This window comes from Syngnathus floridae, chromosome 5 (genome assembly GCF_059516105.1).
Source record: "Syngnathus floridae isolate MCC-2025c chromosome 5, RoL_Sflo_1.0, whole genome shotgun sequence".
NCBI classification, from domain to species: Eukaryota; Metazoa; Chordata; class Actinopteri; order Syngnathiformes; family Syngnathidae; genus Syngnathus; species Syngnathus floridae.
This window is the reverse complement of record NC_142417.1, coordinates 19,901,064-19,922,922: the sequence shown is the minus strand read 5'-3', so window position 1 is coordinate 19,922,922 and position 21,859 is coordinate 19,901,064. Positions and strand designations below refer to the sequence as shown.

At 42.8% G+C, this 21,859-nt stretch overlaps 1 protein-coding gene across 4 annotated transcripts in view; it reads left to right on the top strand.

The window, feature by feature from the left end:
- Positions 1-21,859, top strand: part of pias2 (protein inhibitor of activated STAT, 2) — a 136,340-nt gene that overhangs the window by 9,123 nt on the left and 105,358 nt on the right. For all 4 annotated transcript variants that reach the window (XM_088375766.1, XM_088375767.1, XM_088375768.1 and 1 more), the window contains exon 2: positions 9,190-9,364. In XM_088375766.1, coding sequence (XP_088231892.1) covers positions 9,253-9,364 — 112 coding nt within the window. In that variant the 5' untranslated portion in view covers positions 9,190-9,252. The remainder of the gene's footprint in view (positions 1-9,189; positions 9,365-21,859) is intronic.

Here is a 21,859-nt window from a genome sequence, read left to right as displayed (position 1 = left end):
CTAAATTTCAGCGACGGCTCTGTCACAATAATGCGACCAGCGCGGTGCAGTTGCGTGGTTGGCGACGCGCTACGGTTGCGAGTTCGGCCGTGCGCTGCAGTTGCGCGATCGGACAAATATGCGCAAATGAAAAAATGCTTAAAAAAGGTGGGTTTTTTGTCTTGAAACGGATTAATTTTTTTTCCATTACAGTGGAGCCTCGGTTTTCGAACATCCTGGTTCTCGAACAAATCGGTATTCGATCAAAAAATTTGAGAATTTTTTGCTTCGGATGTCGGACGAAATTCTGTTGTCGAACCTCGCGAGATGAGCCGAGAGGACCCGCATGCCAACTGACTCCATTCGTTATTACATTCTTGTTACTCTTAGGATTGCATCAACTCTAATCATGCCTCCAACGGAAGCAAGTGGGCAAGACACTCTTAAAGCAATGCGACAGTGAGCTCCCGGCGCGCTGCGGTTGCGCAATCGGACCAAATTAAGCTCCCTGCACACTGAGGTCCACTTAAATTTTGGAAAGTCCATTAGGACTTTAAAAATATTTTCTAAAATGTAGCGACCGCTCTGTCACAATAATGTGACGCGCTACGGTTGCACGTTCGGCGGTGCGCTGCAGTTGGGCGATCGGACAAAAATGCGCAAATGAACAAATGCTTAAAAAACGTTTGTTTTTGCTTGGAACGGATTAATTTTTATTCCTTTATTTGTAATAGGAAAACATGATTCGTAATTTTAATGATTCACTTCTCGAACAGCCTTCTTGAACGGATTGTGGTCGAAAACCGAAGCTCCACTGTATTAGTAATGGGAAAAATAGATTCGGAATTCGACCGATTCGCTTCTCGAACCGCCTTCTGGAACGGATTGTGGTCAAAAACCAAGGTTTGACTGTATTTTTGCTATTCTTGTTAAAATCACACATGTGAACTGGAAATGACAATAATAACACATAGTGAAAGCCAAATTGAGCAAATTGGCTATTTCAGAAGTGTGTGTCAAACTGGTAGCCCTTTGCCTTAATCAGTACCCAGGAAGTCGCTCTCGGTTTAAGAAAGGTTGGTGACCCCTTATCTAGTGGATGCATACCGCAACCCTCGTCAACCTCGGTTTGATACAGTATAGCTTGTATTTTATGCACCTTTTAATCTGGTGCGCTCTATATATGAAATAATTCCTTAATTAAAAAATTCAGTGAGGGGTACGCCAGTGCCCCTTATAGTGCGAAAAACACAGTAGGTGTTGGCGCTGGGTTTGCTGACACCCTATGCAAGACCTTGACAAGATCCTCAAGCCAAGCACTACGTATGCGTCGCCATATTTCCTCATTTTAGCTTTAGGGTGACTTTTGTTGGTCTCATTAGCTTCATCTCTCTGCCTTTCTTTTCATTCCTGTTAAAGATTTTTCCATGTTGTCTTTGTTTAGTACACTTCATATTACTTGCTCTGCGCTGTGTGAGCATGCTCTGGTACCCCCAGGCATCGCACTGCACCCCTCAGGGGAGTGTGCCTCACTATTTGAGAAGGACTGATTTAGGTCTACGCCTCACTTTGTAGTGTTGCACATGGTGACAGTGTTTGGCTTCCTTTTATGGGTATCAGTCTCGATCATGCTGTGCATGCTGCTGAAAATAGTTGTGACTAGGTAGATTGTCTGTATATGCGGTCATTGTGACACCAAAGGTTGAAAACACTATAAACCAATATTTTTCTTTTTATTATTTTTTTTTTTCATAGCACTTTAATACATAATGACTCACTGAAAAGTGTTGATGAAAATAAAGACAAAATGCCTGAGCGGTGCTTACACTATTCTCCCAGTTCTTTATCTTTAATGCTCACTATGCTAATAGTAATTGCCAGGAGCCTGCCTCCTGAGTTTGCCAGAAAGTATGTATGCCAGAAAGATCGAGACACAGCTGTAGAGCCTTCTCTGTAAGATTGCGGAAGAAGGTCGATACCCCACCTCCAGGATTCCTACTCTCATACTACTTCTACTACTACTCTTGGCCACCCACTTGCAAGGGGGTGACTCTGCCTCGCCTGTGTGATAATGTGCCCCCTTGCAATCTTAACTGAAATCAATTGATGATAATAATAATAATAATAATAATAATAATAATAATAATAATAATAATAATGTGTGTGCAAAGAGTGTCATAGAAAAAAGAAAGCCAGTGAAAGCAAGAGAAGGGTCACAACAAGTTAACAGCATCGCTCAATCTAACTAGCTAATCACGTGTACCCAAGAGGCTTATTCTAACATGAAGTCCTTGCCAAGATAGGGTAAGATATTAAGTTTGATTTCAAATCACAAGTCACCCAAAACACAATACCAAACTTGTCTGGTTTTGTTGTGATATACTGCTCGATAGAGCAGCGGTTCTTTGATGGGTACAGCAAGTCATCTCGTTCTTTTAACATACAATCAACACATCTCCTTATATACTGCTTTGTGATGCTTTTGTCATCGTTTAGGAAAAGAAAAAATAGACTAAAAAGTAGGACAAAACAGTCGTTAACCGTAACCAGAGATCTACGTCATACCTGGTTGTCACTGTGACTTTCTCGTCCTGGTTGAGGGAGAGAAGCTCCCATTTAAAGGAGGAGAGGTGATGAACCAAGATCAGAGAAGATGGACGGCAGGTGGGCACTCCTCACTCGGTCTTGCACCTGGTTGGCTTTACTCAGTTCGATTGGGATTGTGTTGAGGGTTAGGGCCAAGAAATAATACGTAATTTGTAGGGGCTGCGTTCCCTACTCATCCAGTTGTTTGAACTGCTGCACGCCTCGGAGGAGCAGACACTCCCTCAAAAGCTTTGCATGGACAACAGCCTTCTTGTTCACAATATTATCATTTACCGTAATTTCACAACCGTAGGGCGCACATAAACGCATTTAATTTTCTCAAAAAACTAAGGTGCGCCTTTTAAGGTGCGCCTTTTGTGTGGACCAAATTCAAAAATCTGTAAAGTTGTTTTGCGTGGCTTCCGTAATATACAGGGTAGACGTAGATCGGGACAAAAAAAGACAATCAGAGGACTAGACGCAACATGTAGAGGAGTACGTACCTTCGCTGCCATTGTTTTGTGTGGCTTCCGCCACATAGTTCAGGACAAAAAAAACAATCACAGGACTAGACGTGTCACAATAAAGGAGTACGTACCTTTGCCGCCATTGTTTTGTGTGGCTTCCGCCACACAGAGATGGAATATACAGACACCTGATGAACCAGTCAGAGGACATTACGTTTTAAGTTGATCGGGGCGGTAAACCAATCAGACGAGTGGATGTAACGCGTAGAGGAGTACGTACCTCCGCCGCCATTGGTAAATATATACTATCGTTTAAGCCACATATGTCAGAGTCAAGGCCCGCGGGCCACATCCGGCCCGCGAGAAGGTTTTTTACGGCCCCTGGGATGATCTTGATTTATTATTAGAACCGGCCCGCAGACCGCAGCAAGCCGGCAACCCGCAGATCTTTTACACGCACCAATACTACATTTCCCACAATGCAACGGTGACACACTGAGCAGTACGCTGCTTCGTTTCAGTGTTTATTATTAGCACAGCAGTCGTCAGCATAACTGTAAAATTAACTTTCAGATACCCATCAAAAATGGCAAAAAGGAAGGTGGACACTGAGAACCGGGGGTTTCAAACAAGGTGGGAGTCGGAGTATATGTTCACGGAGGTAGCAGGAAAACCTGTGTCTTCTGTGTGGAGAAAGTGTGGCGGTACTGAAAGAGTATAATCTGAGACGACATTATGAAACGAAAGACGCAGATTATTTTTTTCTTTGAAGTAAATTTAGCCCACTTTTGCTAAAATAGAAAGTTTAAAAGTTAAAGTTTAATATTTGTTTTCACTGCATGTTACTTTTGATTAATAGATTTTTGCACTTTATTTTATTGTATTTCAATCCAATTACATTTTAAAAATATTTCAGTTGCGTGGATGATAGAAAATTGCTATTATTTTTTTCTTTGAAGTAAATTTAGCCCACTTTTGCTAAAATATAAAATATAGGTTACTGATGGTGCCTTAAACAATAGAGGTTTCTTTCATTTAATGTTCATGTTATGGGGATTTTTATATAAAGGAAATTTGTTGTTTGTGTCTGTTGAAAATTAAAGATTATTGACAGAGCCATAAGAAAATATTGCTTTATTTATCTGATCATATTGGAATATATTTGTTAAGTTTTCAGTAGGTTCAATTAGGTTCACTAGACTATATGCGTCATTTAAAAAAATTTCAATGAACATTCGATCAGTCCGGCCCTCGGCTTGTAGCTAATTTTTTTATTTGGCCCTCCGTCCATTTGACTTTGACACTCCTGGTTTAAGCAAAGTACCTCCGCCGCCATTGATAAATAAATACTACCGTTTGTGCAAATCTGTAAAGTTGTTTTGTGTGGCTTCCGCCACACAGAGACGTAATAAACAGGCGTAACATTTCAACCATTTTGCGTTGCTCTTATTTATTTACTTATTATTTATTCATTGCTCTTATTTATTTATTGTATGTGCCTTCTTGTTTTTACTTTTTGTATTGTTTACTTGAACGTTTTGTTTGTCTGTGGACTAATATAATATAATATAATATAATATAATATGATATGTAATATGTCTTTTCACCGTGGGATAGTAGGAAACACAATTTCGATCTCTTTGTGTGTCTTGACGTGAAGACAATAAAGCAGACTTTGACTTTGACGAATATGTAGACCCGATGAACCAATCAGAGGACATTATGTTTTACGTAGATCGGTGCGGTAAACCAATCAGAGGACTTCACGTAACACGTAGATTACGTACCTCCGCCGCCATTGATAAATAAATACAATCGGTTGTGCGAAGAAAACAGCATTAGGACCCTCTAAAATGGCATAGACAAAGAGACATGCATACTATGCACAATTCAAGCTTCCCGGAAAGCCGGGATCATTGCCGAAGAGCAACATGACAACGACAAGACAATGACGAGGGAAATTGGCATGTTAGATGGCGAAGTTGCCCAACTGTTTAATTTGGATACAGAAGAAGAGTACTTGGACGGATTTGCGTATGAATATCGATCAACAATAATGTGAGTATAGTAGAGTACATGGTTAAACAGTAGAATAAAGTACAACCGAACTCACTTTCTGCTCCTGTGACGTTTTTTTGTTTTTTGTTTACCGTAAATCATGGCATGCATGCGCCCTATGATGCGGTGCCCTATGTGTGTGTTAAATACAGTAATGGCACACATAACTGAGACTGCGCCTTTTAGTACGGCGCGCCCTTTGGTCTTGAAAATACAGTATTTCTTTTTTTGCCTGACTAAAAGGAAAAATCCCCGCCTCAGCTCCTACAGTTGGATTTTTTGTTTCTTTCTTAAAATAATGGCCTCAATTACAACTGAACATCTCTCGCCACTCAACTCCCTGAAACTTGATTTCAAGAAAATTGCAAATTGAATGAATATCGCAATGTCTGTCAGCAAAATCGCAATACATTTTTTTTGTTAAAAATGTCTTTCTCTTAAAATCTTAAAGACTTTCTCAAAACAGCCATAGTGTTAGTGATAGGAATCGATAGGATTTTTATGATTCTGATCCCATTCATGACTACTTCAACATATTAAAAGAATTAGCCTCTCCGTGGCCAATTATAAAGATATGAGCAGCCTCTCTGCAGCTAATGCCCTGGTCATGTCTATTTCCTTTCACCAGTCACCAACATACGCCAACACCATGTGTTTTCCGAGAGGCCTTATGTAAGGTGAATTCTTCATACGTCGTTATATAATAAAATAAAATTGGTAAGTTTTCATTTGACTTGCATTTCACCTGAAGTCCACGTATGGGATAGGTACCACCTCCGCTGCCTATCTGAAAAGGAGGTGCTTAAAACGGCCACACTCAGCGGAAGGCCTCCACAGTGGAAGTCTGTTGCTGGTGAGTCGGGATCAGGCTGACACTTTTGTTGATGTATTTGGTCAGAATGTTTGCCGGTTGATGTGATTTCGCCTTATTAGATAAACATCTTTCATAAATCTGACCTGCAGGCGCTGAAGTGATGGAAACTGTTATTCATAATAACAGTGTCGTATTTAATGAGAATCACTAATAGATTTTTGGTGAAACATTTTTTTAATGCTGTTAATAAATGCATTTGTTTTCAAAAACCATTTTTTGAATATCCATGCTTTACTACCTACCAAAGGCCAAAACCTTTTATGCAATGACCTTTACATGTCATTTATATTGCTTCACACATACACTACATCCATCTGCTCCTGGTTCGGCCCCCTGGTCAGAATTTAGAACCGAATTCCGCAAGTCAAAAACTTTGCCCACCCCTGAACTAGACAGTGGTCTAAGAGTCCTAAAGCTGCACGGGGCACAGAGCGACATGCGTCCTTTATTACGGAGTAGCAGTGGTCCATTGTCTGTGTCCCTCTGGTGGGACACGTGATGTGCTGTCTGTATTTGGGGAGTTCGTGTTTGAGGTTAGCTCTGTTAAAATCACCCAAAACAATGATCAGTGAGTTTGGGTAGTTTTTTCTCCATGTCTGTTACCTGGTCAGCTAGCAGCTGCGTGGCTTCCATCGCACGTGCGTGTGGTGGAATGTAAACAGCCGCCATTACGATTGAGGAGAACTCCCGTGGTGAATAAAACGGCCGGCAGTTTATGAAAAGTGTCTATAAGAGAGGGCTGCAAGACTCTTTCAACACTGTGACATCAATACACCAACCTTCATTGACGTAGAAGCATAGACCACATCCCTTTGTTTTCCCCGTGAGCTCCGTGCTGCGATCCGCGCATAGGAGCCGAAATCCAGGCAGTGGTACGGCGTGGTTGGGGATGTGTTTGTTGAGCCACGTTTCGATGAAGCACAGGGCGGCTAACGTTCATTTATTTGGATATTACAGGGAAACACAATTACAACAAGTTGCTGTAAAATATTACTGTTAATAATTGTGAAATGCTGGTAAATTTTAACAGTGTAGATGTATGTGTGCTGTTTTCATCTATTTGCAATATCTCGTCCCAGTATTGTGACAAATAGTGAGTAAATGCCCCGTTTGGCATATTCATTGACAAAAAGCTTCACGCGCACCATGGGTGTATTACAATTATAGATTGAATATCCTATCAAAATCGATTAAATCGATTTTTTTTTTTTTTACCCAGCTCTAATTGTCGCCTAAAGGTGGCGCTTTAGTGTAGCCTGGCCCAATGTTCCTGGTCTGACCCTCATTCAATTTTTAGAATCCAATGTCAGTAATGAGCCACGCCACCCCATGTTGATCTCACTTTTATCCCTAAGACATTTTTATCCTAATTAATTGGTTTCCCCTCCGTGAGGTGTCACCTTACCGTGGTGGAAGGCTTTGCGTGTCCCAATGATCTTAGGAGCTAAGTTTGGGCAGAGTCACCTATGGCAAATGAGTCCGAGGTGAGGGGACCAAACAAAGCATGACTCAAATAACTCCTAATGATGAGTAATGCAAATGGACATTGTTCTCCCTTGCCTGGACAAGCAGCTCAGAACCCACCCTTTTTTTGGTGTGCTTGGAGGGAGTGCTGGAGAGCGTTCCCCCAGGGCACTCCATCGTCCTGCTGGGGGACTTCAGTTCTCATGTGGGCAATGACAGAGACCTGGAAGGGCCGAATTGGGAGGAACAGCCACCCTGATCTGAAACCGAGTAGTGTTTTGTTATTTGACCTGACCTCAGCATGGATTGTCCATAATGAAGTTTGTTCAAACAAAATGGGTGTCCAATGCGCACTTGACACCAGGACACCATAGACCGAGGTTTGATGATACTTTATTGTAGTCATGTTGGATTTGCGGCCTCATGTTTCGGACACTCGGGTGAAGAAAAGGGCGGAGCTGTCAACAAATCACCACCTGGTGGTGTGTTGGCTTTGATAGCGGGGGAAGATATCGGTACGATCTGGCAGACCCGAATGTGTTGTGAGGGTTTGTTGGAAATATCTGGCAGAATCCCCTCTCAGAAAGTGTTTCAACTTCCACCTCCGGCAGAACTTCACCCATGTTAGGCGAGGGACATTGAGTCTGAGTGGACCATGTTCCATGCCTTCATTGTTGAGGCAATGGATAGGAGCTGCGGCCGTAAGGTGGTGAGTGGCTGCAATTTTCCGAACCCACTGGTGAACACCGGTAGTAAGAGATGCCGTCAAGCTGAAAAAAAGAGTCCTATGGGGCCTTTTTGGCCGGTGGCAGCTGACAGGTATTGCCTGAATAAGTCAATGCACCTTCGCCGGTTGCTGAAGCAGTAACTCGGGTGTGGGTAGAGTTTGGTGACGCCATAGAAAATGACTTTCGCACTGCAGCAAGGAAATTCTGGTCCACCATCTGGCGTCTCAGGAAAGGAAGGCACCCTTTGTCACAATTCTGTTCATAACTTCTATGGTCAGAATTTTTAAGAACAGCCGTGCAGCATCTGTTGTGATGCAAACTCTGTGCCAGTCTGTCATGGTGAAGAAGGAGCTGAGCCGAAAAGCGAAGCTTACGATTTATCGGTCAATCTACTTTCCTACCCTCACCTATGGGGACAAGCTGTGGGTCATGAACAAAACGAGATACCGCATGCAAGCAGCCGAAATGAATTTCCTCCGCAAGGTGTCCGGGCGCTCCCTTAGAGATAATATGAAAAACTCTGCCATCCGCGTGGCACTCAGTCGAACCACTGCTCCTCCCCAAGAGGAGCCAGATGAGGTGGCTCAGGCGTCTGGTTAGGATGCTTCCTGGATCCCACCCCAGGGAGGTGTTCCGCACATGTCCCACTCTGGAAGGAAGCCCCTGGGTTCACCCAGGACACGCTGGAGAAACCATGTCTCTCAACTGGCCTGGGAACACCTTGGGGATCCCCTGGGATGAGCTGAACGAAGTGGTTGGGGAGAGGGAAGTTTAGGCTTAGCTGCGGAAGCCAGCTGCCCTCGTTACCCTACCCTTGATAAGGGGTGGATGGGTGAGATGGATGGATACATTTATACTTCCATACCAAAGGGGACATTTGCATCATGAGTCAAAGGCTGATTTTTTTGGGATGTCTTTCTATGTTTAAAATAAGCTCAGTTGGAAATATGTTTCTTTCAATAATAACATAGCCATGGACAACCATTTTACTGTTCCGCTTGTTTGATATGTGTGAACACTAATATCTCTCCAGGATTCATTGCTGTAGCAGACGTCAACTGTTGACCGGTAAAGCAACCCTTCAACAGGAACCAACATGAATCTCCAGGACTCTGCACCACAAATACCACCTGTTCACCCTGATGTGCAGATGAAATCTCTGCCCTTCTATGATGTGCTGGATATACTCATCAAACCTTCCAGCTTAGGTCTGTCTTTTCTGTTTATTCGACATGTCTGTCTGATATCTGATGTATGTGGGATAATAATCAATTTAGAGTTTGAGTGACTTTGCTAGGACTGTATTTGATTTACCAAACCAAGTTAACTGGCCATGGAACATTGGAACAGCTCTTGACAGGATGCTCAAGTTGAGTTCGCTCAACCAGTCCACATGTGTTTTGCGGACCTGGAGAAGGCGTTTGACTGTGTCTCTCGGGGAGTTCTATGGGGGGGGTGCTTCGGGAATTTGGGGTACCGAACCCACTGATAAGAAAGATTCTGTCCCTGTACTACCAATGTTAGTTTAGTCCACATTTTCGGCAGTAAGTCTGATTCGTTTCCAGTGAGGGTTGGACTCAGCCAAGGCTGCATTTTTTTTTGTCTCTTGTTTAGTGGTTGTCGGGTTTCAGCTTTTCTTACCTTGGCCATGTCTCTGAGCACAGAAACCTTGTACTTCTGGACACTCCAGGTAGGTTACAGTTCTGGAATATGACAGCACTGGAGGAGAATAGGTTCCTGGTGGCTTCACGTTTGATTCATCTCAAATCTTTGGCAGTTAATTTATGTCTTTTCTTCTCAACACATTTCTTGCGACCCTGTTGACTATATGCAACAAAACGTTTGATGGTTCGGTGATCACGCCACAATATCTTGGCAATTTCAAGAGTGCTGCATCCCTCTGAAAGACTTTTAACAATTTCTGAATTTTCAAAGTCGGTTAAATCTCTTTTTTGGCCCATGTTACCTGAGGAAAAGACGCTGCCTGATAATTATGCACACCTTGATATAGGGTGTTGACCTCCTTAGGCCACACCCTCCCTCATTACACAAATAAACTTTACCTGATATGCTTAAAACCAATAAGCATTCAAGTTTAAACAACCTGAAGTTGGAAAATACACATGAGAATGATAATATGGTCAAAATGCTCACTTGCCTAATAATTGTACACACTGTTTATGGTCACGAGCTATGGGTCGTGATCGAAAGAACAAGATCCCGGATACAACCGGCCAAAATGAGTTTCCTTCGCAGGGTGTCAGGGCTCTCCTTTAGAGATAGGGTGAGAAGTGAGAAGTCATCGGTGAGGGACTCTGAGCCGCTGCTCCTCCACGTTGAGAGGAGCCAGATGAGGTGGCTCAGGCATCTCATCAGGATGCCTCCTGGACGCCTCTCCGGGAAGGTGTTTCAGGCATGTACCACAAGCAGGAGATCCCAGGGACGACCCACGACACGTTGGAGAGACTAGGTGACGGTAGGAGTGTAGATCGACTCCTCCCATACCCGGGTTTTTGCCTCAGCAACCGCCGAAGCCGCATTCCGCTTGGCCATTCTGTACCTATCGGCTGCCTCCGGAGTCCCACAGGCCAAAACGGCCCGAGAGGACTCCTTCTTCAGCTTAACGGCATCCCATACCGCCGGTGTCCACCAGCGGGTTCGGTCAATGTCCCCCGCCTCTTCCAGGACGTGGGAAACGCTCTGTCGGAGGTGGGAGTTGAAGCTCTTCCTGACAGGGGATTCTGACCCTCACAGTACGTGAGAGTCTACCAGGTCGGACCGGCATCTTCCCCCACCATCGGAGCCAACCCATGACCAGGTAGTGATCAGTTGAAAGCTCCGCCCCTCTCTTCACACGAGTATCCAAAACATGCGGCCGCAAATCCGATGACACGACTACAAAGTCGATCATCAAACTGCGGCCTAGGGTGTCCTGGTGCCAAGTGCACAGATGGACACCTTTACGCTTGAACATAGTGCTCATTATGGACAATCTGTGTCGAGCACAGAAGTCCAAAAATGGAACACCACTCGGGTTCAGGTTGGGGGAGCTGTTCCTCCCAATCACGCCCTTCCAGGTCTCACTCTCATTGCCCACGTGAGCATTGAAGTCACCCAGTAGAACGATGGAGTCACCAGAACGAGCGCTCTCCAGCACTTCTTCCAAGGACCCCAAAAGGGTTGGGTACTCTGAGCTGCCGTTTGGTGCATAGACACAAACAACAGTCAGGACCCATCCCCCCACCCGAAGGCGGAGGAAGGCTACCCTCTTGTTCACGGGGGTGAACCCCAATGTGCCCTCTCACCGTGGGCAACTCCAGAGTGGAAGAAAGTCCAGCTCCTCTCAAGAGGGCTTGTACCGCAACCCAAACTGTGTGTGGAGGCAAGTCCGACTATGTCTAGTCAGAGCTTTTCTGCCCTCCACAACAGCTCGGGCTCCTTTCCAGCCAGAGAGGTGACATTCCATGTTCTAAGAGCCAGCTTCTGCAGCTGGGGATCGGACCGTCAATGTCCCCCGCCTTTGGCCGCCGCCCAGCTCACTTTGCACCTGACCCCTTTGGCCCCTCCCACAGGTGGTGAGCCCATGGGAAGGGGGACCCACATTTTCTTTTCGGGCTGTACCCGGCCGAGCCCCATGGGTGAAGGCCCAGCCACCAGACGCTCCAGGCCTGGCTTCAGAGGGGGAACCTGGTGACCTGCGTCCGGGCGAGGGAAAACAAAATCCATTTATTTTATTCTTCTTAAGAGGTTCTTGTGAGCTGTGCTTCGTCTGGCCCCTCACCTAGGACCCTTTTTGCCATGAGTGACCCTGCCAGGGGCATGAAGCCCCAGACACCTTGGCTCCTAAGATCATTAGGACACGCAAACCCCTCCACCACAATAAGGTGACGGCTCACGGAGGGATAATAATGGTCTGGGATATTAATATGGTTTAGATTTAAACATTAGTATTTGAATGCTGGATTAGAAAACTAGTTCTATAAGGGTAAGGGGATGTACCTGTGTGCAGAATTATTAGGCAAGTGCGTATTTTGACCGTATGATGATATGCATGTTTTCCAACTTCATGCTGTGTAAGCATCCTATGAATGCTCAATACAACCATATATATGTATTCTTTCTATTCTAAGAAATAGTAGATTCAAAACATCAACGGATGTAAATGAACGAGACATGCAAATGATAAATGCTACAGAAAAGACTGCAACAGGGCCACTATATTCCCCGAAAAGATGAAAATAGTTAAAGTTTTTCCTATTTATAAACAAGGAAATAAGCATGAATTAAATAACTATTGTCCCTTCTTGATACTCCCACAGTGCTCGAATTCATAGAGGAACTGTTTAATCAAAGGTTGGAAAAATACATTGAAGATAACAGCATAGTGTGACAATCAATATGGTTTTCACAAAAAGAAATCCACTACCCATGCCCTCACAGAATTCACCCAAAACATAAAAGGGGCCTTGGACAAGGTCCTGCATACATAGTATTGGAATATTTTTGGAACCAACATCATTGATCATAACATACAAAGTCAAAGTCTGCTTTATTGTCAATTTTTTCACATGCCAAGACACACAAAGAGATCGAAATCACGTTCCCACTATCCCACGGTGACAAGACAGTCCACAATGTACATACAAGTAAACAACACAAAAAAATAAAACAAGAAGGAACCAACAATGTGTAAATAAGAGTGATGAATAAATAATAAATAAACAAATAACACAACAAATAAGTACAGGACGTCGTGTCGTCAGCAAACTTCACTATGCGGTTGTCGCTGTAGGACGCAGTGCAGTCATGCATCAGCAGGGTGAAGAGCAGCGGACTGAGCACACAGCCTTGGGGGCCCCCCAAGTAATCCCTCGTTTATCGCGGATAATTGGTTCCAAAAACCATCCGCGATAAGTGAAATCCGTGAAGTATGGTCACCTTCTCATCTGTACATTTTTTGTGTCAATAAATGTATATGAAACCATTTAAGTGCATATTTTATTATTAGAACATTAAATAATTGTTTCAAACATGTAATTAATACAGTAATAGTATAAATAACATACAGAAAACATTCTATACATATTGAAAATATAAATATACGTGTAAGCGTGTAACATGTTAACAAGAAGTACTGGGCAAGATAACGTGTTAGCGGAAAGATGCTATTTCGCGATCGTGCTAACACGCAAAAACAGACCTCTAAAGCAGGAGTGTCAAAGTCAAATGGACGGAGGGCCAAATAAAAAAATTAGCTACAAGCCGAGGGCCGGACTGATCGAATGTTCATTGAAATTTTTTTAAATGACGCATATAGTCTAGTGAACCTAATTGAACCTACTGAAAACTTAACAAATATATTCCAATATGATCAGATAAATAAAGCAATATTTTCTTATGGCTCTGTCAATAATCTTTAATTTTCAACAGACACAAACAACAAATTTCCTTTATATAAAAATCCCCATAACATGAACATTAAATGAAAGAAACCTCTATTGTTTAAGGCACCATCAGTAACCTATATTTTATATTTTAGCAAAAGTGGGCTAAATTTACTTCAAAGAAAAAAATAATAGCAATTTTCTATCATCCACGCAACTGAAATATTTTTAAAATGTAATTGGATTGAAATACAATAAAATAAAGTGCAAAAATCTATTAATCAAAAGTAACATGCAGTGAAAACAAATATTAAACTTTAACTTTTAAACTTTCTATTTTAGCAAAAGTGGGCTAAATTTACTTCAAAGAAAAAAATAATCTGCGTCTTTCGTTTCATAATGTCGTCTCAGATTATACTCTTTCAGTACCGCCACACTTTCTCCACACAGAAGACACAGGTTTTCCTGCTACCTCCGTGAACATATACTCCGACTCCCACCTTGTTTGAAACCCCCGGTTCTCAGTGTCCACCTTCCTTTTTGCCATTTTTGATGGGTATCTGAAAGTTAATTTTACAGTTATGCTGACGACTGCTGTGCTAATAATAAACACTGAAACGAAGCAGCGTACTGCTCAGTGTGTCACCGTTGCATTGTGGGAAATGTAGTATTGGTGCGTGTAAAAGATCTGCGGGTTGCCGGCTTGCTGCGGTCTGCGGGCCGGTTCTAATAATAAATCAAGATCATCCCAGGGGCCGTAAAAAACCTTCTCGCGGGCCGGATGTGGCCCGCGGGCCTTGACTCTGACATATGTGCTCTAAAAGAATGTAAACAAACATTTGGAGCAATACTACATTGTCCTAAAGGTTAGACACATGCAGTGACGTGCGGTGAGGTTCATGACTGGGGAGGAACTGACATCCCCCCCCCCCGGTAAAATTTGTCTGACACCTAACTGTGTCACAAAAGAGGTTGGGGAACGCTGCTCTAGAGCGGCTTATTCATTATTTAATTTGAACTATTGTAATTAAAATCTCATATCAGCAGTCTTCACACATAAAAACACTCAAAAACTTGTTTTCGATCGTGCTTACCACTCCGTTTGAAAAGACATGCTCCGAAGTTCCGTCGTCCGAATCAAACCTTTTAACTCTAGAGTTGGTCTTCCTTTACTGATGACCTCCTGCTTCAACCGAAAATCCATAGTTGAAAATAGTTTGAGTTTGGATATGTAATCCTCCATTGTAAAACGAAATGTAAAAACGAAAAAAAAAGAATGTAAAACAAAATAAATGGACGACTGCTCCTCAGTTGTTCACTGTAAATTTGAACTGGAGATCACTTATTCTACAGGTGGGCGCATGAAGCATCCCGGGGTCACTAGCGCCCCCTGCCATAAAGCTGGAGAACTGTTTTTTGTTGCCTCCGTTGGGTCTCTTTTCAAAGCTGTTTTGTTTATCTAAAGAAACACCACGTTACAGACAGATGACAAAAAACACTAGATATTATATACATCATCTTGACTACGGAAATTAGTTAATAAAGCCACAGTGTTTGAACACTTAAACAGCGACATAGAGACAGACAGCAGTTCAGTCTAACTGCATAGCATGTCAGTATAGGCAGCTGTGTGATCACGCAATCCTCAGCGGAGGCAAGGCAGGAAGTTGGCCCCGCCGAGCGACTTGTCTTCGGTTTTAACGTAACTATAAAAATTCACTGATTTTTTTTCAAAATGATACAAAAGTACCAAAATTAAAAGGAAAATGACTATATTAAAACAATTGAATTTGTTTTTTCCCCTTTTCATGATGGCAGGGAGGCATGGCCTCCCTTGCCTCCTCTGACCGCACGTCCCTGGACACATGTGATCATTCATTTTGCTTGTTAGGAAACCTATTTACATCGTCAATGACTCCTCTACCACTGTAACCGACATATGTACCGTAATTTCCGGACTATAAGTCGCGTTTTTTTTCATAGTTTGGATGGGGGGGGCGACTTACACTCAGGAGCGACTTATATATGTCTTTTTCCACAAATTTGTACTTGATCATTAAGACATAACTTACAAGTATAGTTGACCACTTCCCATGTTATTTTTAGTATAGTTGATCACTTCACATGCTTTTATATCTTTATCTTGAACATATTCAAAACATAAAAAAAATTAGAGAAAACATCAAATAAGGCAATTAAAGTTAAAGTTAAAGTTAAAGTCCCAATGATCATCATCACACACACATCTGGGTGTGGGGAAATTTGTCCTCTGCATTTAACCCATCCCCATGTGATTTTGATCCATCCCCTGGGGGAGAGGGGAGCAGTGAGCAGCAGCGGTGCCGCGCTCGGAAATCATTTGGTGATCTAACCCCCCAATTCCAACCCTTAATGCTGAGTGCCAAGCAGGGAGGCAATGGGTCCCATTTTTATAGTCTTTGGTATGACCCGGCCGGGGTTTGAACCCACAACCTTCCAGTCTCAGGGCGGACACTCTACGGCTAGGCCACTGAGCTGGTGGATTAACACTTTGAAGCACCATATCCAAGTCCACTGTCTGCTGTATGTACACTTGCTCCATTTTTGCTCCTCTTATATTTATTAATATTATCTATTATTATTTGTTTATTTATCATTTATTCAACACTCTTATTCATTCATTGTTTGTGCCTTCTTGGTTTTTTTGTGTTGCTTGTATGCATATGTGTACCATTTCACCGAGGGATAGTGGGAACGTAATTTCAATCTTTGTGTGTCTTGGTATATAAAAAAAAAAAATCGACAATAAAGCAGACTTTGACTTTGATAAAACAACCAAATAAACAAAACAAAAAACTACATCTGAAAAAAATTGTGTTTTCGGACGAAACTAGATGAGGGCGCTCTAAATTTCACCGTTGGCCGTGACTCATCAACTGGGTGGGCTTAAGAAAAATGGCACCAAAAAGAAACTCATATTTTGCAGGTTACAAACTTCAAGTTGTAAAATATGCAGCTGAAAACAGTAATCGAGCAGCAGAAAGAAAGTTTGGAGAACCGTGATGTACCAATGGATTACTATTTCAAGTGACCTCAGTGGCGCGGCGCGGTGGTTGTTTACATAAAGGACAAACGTACCCACGTAAGAACTACCGGCATCATTAGCGGTGATCATTTCTAAGTGACACGGAGGACAAAGAGTTTGAAGGAATTAAGGATTTGGAGTGACATAGAAGGTTTGAAAAACTATTATGGCTTTTACGCACGCCCGGTCCTACTCTACTGAGTCGGTGGCAGGCGCTCGGCCGAGTGGCTGTCCGCGAACGGTGCATGGGGCTCGGACATGGCCATTACGCACGCCCGGTCCTATGCCATGGAGCTCTCGTGTCTGGAAGTCCACGCCGCCACACGCTTGGAAGTTTGTTTTGTTTAATAAAGAGCCGTTTACCAAACCCATGTCTATCCTTGTACTTTGTTAACGCTACAATATAGTTATATACTAGATCTGTGGAATAAAGACGAGGCTGACGTCAGGGCGCATGCGCGGCGATGTTGACAAAGGACGAGGAATTTGATCGATGGATTTAAAGTGCACGGATGGTTTGATAATATTATTGCTTATATTATAGTTATTTGAAATATAGTTTATTCAAGATTCAAGAGTTTTTTATTCGCCATGTTTGAGCGTGCCAAACAAGGAATTTGACTTCGGCAAATCACAGCCTCTGTTCAACATTTAGGTGACTAACAACAACACTCAGGACATGTGAAGAACGAAAGATATTCTCAAACATCCCCTGATCTTAAACTCCCAAGAGGGCAAGGAAAAACTCAAAACTCCAGCTAGGGGAAATGAGAAACCTTGAGAAAAGACCACAGATGGGAGGGTCCCTCTTCTAGGATGACCAGGCTGCAATTGATGCAGAGAGGACACATAGTACAAACAGTGTAGACAAAAAAGGTGTGGAAAGCAGGACCACTGTGCGTAACACCAGGTTGATTGATTGATTGATTGATTGATAAATAAATAAATAAATAAATAAATAAAATATTGTCCATGAGAACTTTAACTTGCTCGGGGTCGGATTTTTTGTGTGACAGCTCGTTCCTTTTCCTTCGGTCTTTTGCGCTCTCTCGCAATAATGTACCGATCCCCTGTCCCATCTTGAGTCTTTGTACAATTCCAACAGTTTTCAAATAACATTTCTGTTAAATGTGACCCTTGAGGTAGCCAAGCTTTTCAGTCCATATTTTCCCCTCCGTAAATTCGCCTGCCACTTTGGCTTCACTGCATGTTTTGCATAGTAGACTTTTCGCACTCAAAAAAGAGAAACTCACACCCAGTTTCATCCTTTGTTCTTTTATTTGTACACACTCGGACACCCATTACATCTGAAAAGAACCGCCGCATCTCTTATTTACTTTGGCTTGGCGAGTGGATGTGTCACTGCTCGTTTGTTTCGCCATGATAAGGGGTTAGTTCATTTAGCATTTGTATCTCTTGACTCCGGCGCACTGTTGTTAGCTAGCTAACCTGCACGGCATGAATGGGCAGGACACATTTTCAGGCACTGTCAATGCTATAATTGGCTATGTAGCGTAAGTGAATCATATCATATCATTAGCTGGACACCTGTCAATTACAGGCACAGAAAAAAAAAATCATTCGTCCACTTAATTAGATTACGTCTAACATTAGATATTAATCAATGAGTTTATGCTCAAATTTATTTTGTGGGCAGCATGTAGTTTCTTGTGCGCATAGACTGCGCGACCAGTGCGCAATTGCGCAGCTGCTCAACTTAGATGGGACACTGACTGTAAGTACAACGTAAAACTGAATTTATTAGTGATACGTGGGCTTTAAGGAAAAAAGACAAAAGTCAAACTTTTGAGAAGACTCAAACATAATGCTTCCAGGACCCTATTATCCTCCAGTGCTACCATATTCTGGAACTTCAACGTATCTGTAGTCCCCAGAAGTACCAGGTGTTTAGTGCCCAGAGACAAGAGACTGACACCTGACCACCATTGATCAAGACATACAGTATAGTTGCCGAATAATTTTGCGGGCAGAAAATTTCCCAAGAAAGCCAGAATTCCACTTTTACTCTCTTAAATATTCAAGTTTAAGGTTTAAGATTTTGGTTGACCGAGAGCACTGTAGTTGTTGAAAAACAAAGTTTATCCTCAAAAATAATTTAAATATATAAATATATATTTTTTATATATTTGCCGAATAATTCTGCACACAGTGTACCGTATTTTTCGAACTAAAAGTCGCTCCGGAATATAGGTCGCATTAGCCATAAAATGCACAATAACGTGAAAAAAAAAATATAAGTCGCTCCGGAGTATAAGTCGCATTTTGGGGGAAATTTATTCGACAAAATCCAACACCATGAACAGACATGAACGAGCAACAACAGGCTAAACGACAAACAAAGAGCTGAGAACGAGCCTGACGTAACAATCAGAGTTATTCAAAAAACTATTACATAAATAACACGTTTATAAAACCATCTGTGTCACTCCAATTCATTAAATCCATCGATCATCCTTTATGTCAACAATGGGTGCACGCCGCTGACGGCGCTTGCACTTGAAAATATTCCACAGGCCCATATAACGATATATAAATTATATATCAAATAACTATTACATAAGCAATAATATTATCAAACCATCTGTGTCACTCTAAATCATTAAATCCATCGATTAATTCCTCGTCCTTTGTCAACAACGCCACGTGTGCGCCCTGACGTTAGCCTCGTCGTTACTCGACAGATCTAGTATATAACTATATTGTAGCGTTAACAAAGTACAAGGAAAGACGTGGGTTTGGTAAATGGCTCTTTCTTTTAAACTCTTGTTTTGTTAAATAAGAGTTCAACGAGCCAACAACTACTGAACTGTAACGATAAAAGCATATACACGTTGCTACACGAAATAAAATATATCAAATAACTATAACATAAATAGTTCACCACCACACGGCTCCAAGCACCGGCGTCGACTTCCAGGTGTCAATCCACGGAGGTGAAAGAAAGCTTCGTTCAAAAAGTTCAATAACAAAACACCACTCGGGTTTAGATCCAGGCCATACGTCCAAATCACACCCTTCCAGGTCCTTCTCTCATTGCTCACATTAGCATTGTGTCAGGCAGGGATCAAGGCGGAGGACTCGGATGCAGAGTCGTTTCTTTCTCTGATTTATTCCAGCACACACACTGATCAAAAGTACAACTCAAAACGCCTCTTGCGAGGGACACACGTGGCAAAAAGTTCAAACAAAAGCGTCGCACTGGGGCGAGACAAAAAAAGCTATGGGGATCAAGGCACTAACAAAAGGCGTCGCTCTGTGGCGAGACAAAAAGGCGGAATCTTACTGAGAGCTCGGACGTCAAAGAATCGCTGGTGGTCGGGACGAGGCAAGACACACTGGCACAAGACAAGGGGAAGACGCGGACGAAATACACACAAAAGGGCTGGGAGGCAGGTGCTGACAATTAGCGCCAATCACGCAGGTGCCACAATCGGGATCGGGGAAGACAAGACAACCAAACACCAAGGAAGGAAACACGAACTGAAACGGAAGGGATGACAAAATAAAACAGGAAGTAAAGTTACGACACCGACGAGACAGAAAACCGGAAAACTAAACGTGACCGCATGACACATTGAATTCTGCCAGCAGAACAATTGAGTCCTCAGGGGGGAGAGCTCTGTCCAGCACACCCTCCAAGGACTCTAAAAAGGGGTACTCTGAACTGCTGTCTAGTGGATAAGCACAAACATCAGAAAACGTCCCCCAACCCAAAGGCAAGGGGAGGCTACCCTCTCATCCACCAGGTGCACTCCAATGTACAGGCGCCAAAGCAATAAGTATGTGTCACGGTCGGGTGGAGCATGGAGCAGGACGACCAAGTGCAGCTTGGACCAGGGTTTATTGGTGAACTCAAAAAGGCAAACTAACAGACTCGGCAACCGACATGACTCATTCACAAAACCTAACAACAAGACTGAACGAAAAAGACGTGAAACAAAATGACCGGGTGACATTACCAATGACAGCAACTGGAACCAAAAAGACATCATGACGTTGACACATAACAATGATCCGACCGGGAGTGAGGGGCAGACAGGACTTATATACATGACAGGTAACGAGAGGCAGGTGGGAATAATCACACTGATCATGGGCACACAGGAGAGGAGGGGCGAGCACACAGACAGAAACCAAGACAACAGACACATAGTGGAGCAGTTGGGGACGAGACGTGACAGTATGCCTACACCTGCTTGGTGACTCTCACTGTGGGCAACTGTAGAGCGGAAGTTTACAGTCCCTCTCAAGAGGATTGGTACCAGAGCCTAATCTGTGTGTGGAGGCGAGCCTGACTATGTCCTGAATTGTTTCCTTCCACCGGTGGTGGAGGGCAGGGGGACCCACGTTGTCTTTTCGGGCTGTGGCCGGCCGGGCCGTCAAAAGTCACACTTTTTAACCTATTACTTTGTGTTAAACACAGAAAACCAAAACAAGTTTTGTTTTTGCCTTTTCAAACCATTATAACGAAAGATTAATTTCACTTTATTCTTAACCTCCTAACTTTGTTTGGGGAGGGGGAAACCTGCTCTAATTTTGTACACTCGGTAAAAATACCCTCGAGAAGACACAGAAAAAAACCAAGCTAATGAATTATTGTATGCTTCGACGTACTCCTTGGAATCTGCTCGTGTATTCCTCATTACCGTAATTTTGCAAGCATAGGGCGCAACATAAACGCCTTTAATTTCCTCAAAAACCAAGGTGCGCTTTTTAAGATGGCGCACCTTTTGTGTGGACCAAATTCAAATATCTGTAAAGTTGTTTTGTGTGGCTTCCGTAATAAATACCGTATTTTTCGGACTATAAGTCACTCCGGAATATATGTCGCATCAGCCATAAAATGCACAATAAAGTGAAAAAAAACAAATATAATATTTCCGGACTATAAATCGCTCCGGAGTATAAGTCGCACCAGTCATAAAATGCCCCAAAAAGTGACAAAAAACATATATAAGTCGCTCCGGAGTATAAGTCGCATTTTGGGGGGCAATTTATTCGACAAAATCCCACACCAAAAACAGTCATGAAAGAGCAACAACAGGCTAAACGATAGCAACAACAGGCTAAACGATAGGTATGCTAACGTGACAAACACAAACAAAGAGCTGAGAACGGGCCTGACGTAACATATAGAGTGATTAAGGACAACTACTACATGAATAACATGTTTATAAAACCATCTGTGTCACTCCAATTCATTAAATCCATCGATCGTTCTATACGATAGCAAC